This window comes from Lipotes vexillifer, unplaced genomic scaffold, assembly GCF_000442215.2.
Source record: "Lipotes vexillifer unplaced genomic scaffold, Lipotes_vexillifer_v1.1 scaffold533, whole genome shotgun sequence".
Classification (NCBI taxonomy): domain Eukaryota; kingdom Metazoa; phylum Chordata; class Mammalia; order Artiodactyla; family Lipotidae; genus Lipotes; species Lipotes vexillifer.
In genome coordinates, this window is record NW_006773553.1 from 1,724,325 (window position 1) to 1,727,707 (window position 3,383).

At 66.6% G+C, this 3,383-nt stretch overlaps 1 protein-coding gene across 1 annotated transcript in view; it reads left to right on the top strand.

The window, feature by feature from the left end:
• Window positions 1-364: 364 nt before the first annotated feature.
• RNF112 (ring finger protein 112) overlaps window positions 365-3,383 on the top strand; it is a 4,497-nt gene continuing 1,478 nt past the window's right edge. The window contains exons 1-10 of the mRNA XM_007448413.1: window positions 365-418; window positions 568-608; window positions 1,110-1,395; window positions 1,516-1,722; window positions 1,834-1,962; window positions 2,118-2,222; window positions 2,630-2,680; window positions 2,937-2,993; window positions 3,072-3,146; window positions 3,253-3,370. Of these exons, the coding sequence (XP_007448475.1) occupies window positions 365-418; window positions 568-608; window positions 1,110-1,395; window positions 1,516-1,722; window positions 1,834-1,962; window positions 2,118-2,222; window positions 2,630-2,680; window positions 2,937-2,993; window positions 3,072-3,146; window positions 3,253-3,370 (1,123 nt within the window). The remainder of the gene's footprint in view (window positions 419-567; window positions 609-1,109; window positions 1,396-1,515; window positions 1,723-1,833; window positions 1,963-2,117; window positions 2,223-2,629; window positions 2,681-2,936; window positions 2,994-3,071; window positions 3,147-3,252; window positions 3,371-3,383) is intronic.

The window sequence follows — 3,383 nt, forward strand, 5'->3', positions numbered from 1 at the left end:
ATCTTTCCCTCCCGTCTCCATGGCGACTCACCACCCCGGCTTGCCTGCATCCCAGCCTCTGCCAGGGATTCTGGGCCCGGCTCCGTCCCTCCCTCCGGAGCCCTGGTTCCTGCAGTCCTGTCTCCTCCCCCTGGGGTGAGTCCAGAGGCAGCCTCCTCTTTCCCGACTGTCACATCCATTTTCCAGCCCTGCCGACTTGTGTCCTCTGGGGAGATCCCCCCCCAGCCTCCACTGGCCACAGCTCCGCCAGCCCTTCCGGGAGGGAAGCCATCCTCAGCGCTGCCAAAGGTCTCCTGGGTGTCCTGCCTGCTCCCGGACCCTCTCCTGGACCCTCTCCCGGACCCTCTCCCCACGCCAGCCCCCCATGCCGAGGTCTGCCTTGTCAGTCATTTCCTTTTGTCACCGGCTTGGCAAACAGGCGAGTCTTTGGTCCTGAGACCTGGAGGTGGGGACTGGGTCTGCAGAGGGAGGATGGGGGCACCTGGAATCCAGGATGAAGATAGAAGTCTGGATTCCCTTCTAAATAACATTTTTGGGATTGTTTTTCTCCCCAATTTTCTCTCCAAGGAGAGAAAACAGAGCTTCATGGGCAACAGCAGCAACAGTTGGTAAGTGGCAGGGCCTGGCGGCAGGACTGGGGCCTGGATGCCTGTCCCAGGGGAGGGAGCATGAGGCTGGGTCCGCCAGGCTGTGGAGGGAGGGGTGGGAAAACCAGGTGGGTGCTGCAGCGAGGCAGATGCCAGCTCAGGGCTGGAATCTTCCAAGAGCCGCCTGCTGCCCCCCGGGAGGCCTCTCATGGTCCCCGCTGCCCGAGGGAGGTAATAGAAGGGATCCCCTTGGGGTCTGGAGAGGTCAGTGACCCTTGGAGGGCCCCCCCCCCGTCCCCTCGCAGCAGGAGGCCATGGGGGAGGATTTCCGTGGGCGTCTGTGCCAGGCTCCCGGCAGGTTGCACCATCTTGTCTCTTCACCCCATCCTTCCCTCCTGGACCGTTAGAAACGGGGCAGACCTGGGCGGGAACTTGCCCAAGACGGCTCCCTCCAGGCTTCTCCGTCTCAGGCTCCCTCTGACTGCTGCCCCGGGGTCCCCGCGCCCCGCACACCGCCCCCAGGTCCCACGCACCATTCCCCAAGTTGGACCTGGGTCTGGGGTCCCGGCCTGTGGCGCCCCGGGAGCCGCCCGCCTGCTCCATCTGCCTGGAGAGGCCGCGCGAGCCCATCTCTCTGGACTGTGGCCACGACTTCTGCCCGCGGTGCTTCAGCACCCACCGTGTCCCTGGCTGCGGGCCGCCCTGCTGCCCCGAGTGCCGCAAGACCTGCACGCAGAGGAAGGGCCTCCGGGGCCTGGGGGAGAGGATGAGGCTCCTGCCGCGGAGGCCGCTGCCCACCGCGCTGCAGGTGCGCGGGCCTCCTCCCGGCGGGGGCTTTGACCTCGCACTGGGATGTCACGGAGGGAGGTGGAGTTCGGGTGGACGCTCCCCAGCCTGGGAGCTCAGGGAGCCCTGTCTCCGGGCCCAGGAGACCTGCGCGGTGAGGGCCCAGCCGCTGCTGCTGGTGCGTGTCAACGCCTCCGGGGGCCTCATCCTGAGGATGGGGGCCATCAACCGCTGCCTGAAGCACCCGCTGGCCAGGGACACCCCCGTCTGCCTCCTTGCTGTCCTGGGAGAGCGGTACTCGGGGAAGACCTTCCTCCTAAACCACCTGCTTCAGGGCCTGCCCGGCCTGGTGAGGGCGGGGCTGGGCCGGGGGCTGGGGGCAGGCGCAGGGACCCAGCCTGGCTTGGGGAGGGGAGGGGGCCGGATGGGCCAACGGATGCTCTGCTTCTCTGCCCCACAGGAGCCCGGCGAGGGCGGCTGGCCGAGGGGAGGGTGCTCCGGGCAGGGTTTCCGGTGGGGAGCCAGCAGCCTCACCAAGGGCCTCTGGATGTGGAGCCATCCCTTCCTGCTGGGGAAGGGGGGGAGGAAGGTGAGGGGGGAAGGGGCAGAGGAGTCCAGACCGGCTCACGGAGAAGGGAACGGGGAGGAAATCTCTGGGGGCCGGGACAAGAAGATGGGGCGGGCAGAGGCACCTGGGGGGCGCGGCAGGCTGACCCCTCAGTGTGCACCCCTGCCTCCACACAGGTGGCCGTGTTCCTGGTGGACACGGGGGATGCCATGAGCCCTGAACTGAGCAGGGAAACGAGGACCCGGCTCTGCGCCCTCACCTCCATGCTGAGCTCCTACCAGGTGAGGCCCCCCAGCCCCTCTGCCTGCCCTGCTCCGCTCTCGCCACCACACTAGGGCCATCCCAGCCGGGTCTGGCCCTCCAAGCCCTGGGGACCGTCCCCTTTATCCCGGAGGCTCCTGTGTCTGGGGTCCCCACAGGTTCTGGGGGTGCCCCCAGTCAGTGTGAAGGTCCTAAAGGTGGGTCGGAGGTCCCTGGGGCAGCTGAAGGTCTGTGGACTGTTCCCCTGCCTGCCCTCCACCCCTCGGGCCAGGCCAGCCCTGCCCTGCAGGCTGCGGGGGGACCCCCAGGCTGGTCCCTCGCACATCCTGAGCCCCACGATCTGCCTGGGGCTCCTTCCTCACCGGGGTCTTCCCAGTGTCTCTTTGCCTTCACAGACCCTCTTCCACCTTGTTCTCCTTGGTTCCAGATCCTCACGGCCTTCCAGGAGCTGAAGGATACAGACCTGGAATATCTGGAGGTGAGGAGACAGCTGCTCTTGGGGCCGAACGAACCCTGTCCCTGCCCTGCCCATGAGGCCAGGGGTGCCTTTCAGCTCTGGCCCAGGATTTTGTGACCTGGAGCAGGATTGGGGGGTAAACCAGGAGGTGCCTGGCTGGGGAGAGGTAGGAGGGTCCTGGGGCCAGGAGCCGGGAGGGTGTCCTCCAGTGGCCCAGGGGGAGGGGAGGCACAGCGCTTGGAGTGGCCCAGCCATGACCCCTGTGCCCCGTCCCCAGATGTTTGTCCACGTGGCCGAGGTGATGGGCAGGCATTATGGGATGGTGCCAATCCAGGTGAGATGCCCGTTTCTGGACTTGTCACCCCAGACTCCGACACCCTGGCTGCTGCTATCAGCACCCCTTCTCTTCCAGCACCTGGACCTCTTAGTTCGTGACTCATCTCACCCCAGCAAGGCGGGGCAGGGGCATGTAGGCGACATCATCAAGGTGAGGGAGGGGATGGGGTGGAGGTGTAGATGGGGCAGAAGGTCAGTTAGCCGGGGAGGGGTCCTGTCAGCGAGCCCGCTCAGAGCACATCCCCACTCCTCTCTAGAAGTCGTCCGGCAAATACCCCAAGGTTCAGGGGCTGCTCCAAGGAAGGCGAGCCCGCTGCTGCCTCCTGCCAGCTCCCAGGAGGCCGTGGGCGAGCAAAGGCCACGGAAGCCCGGGAGGTGAGTGTCCCAG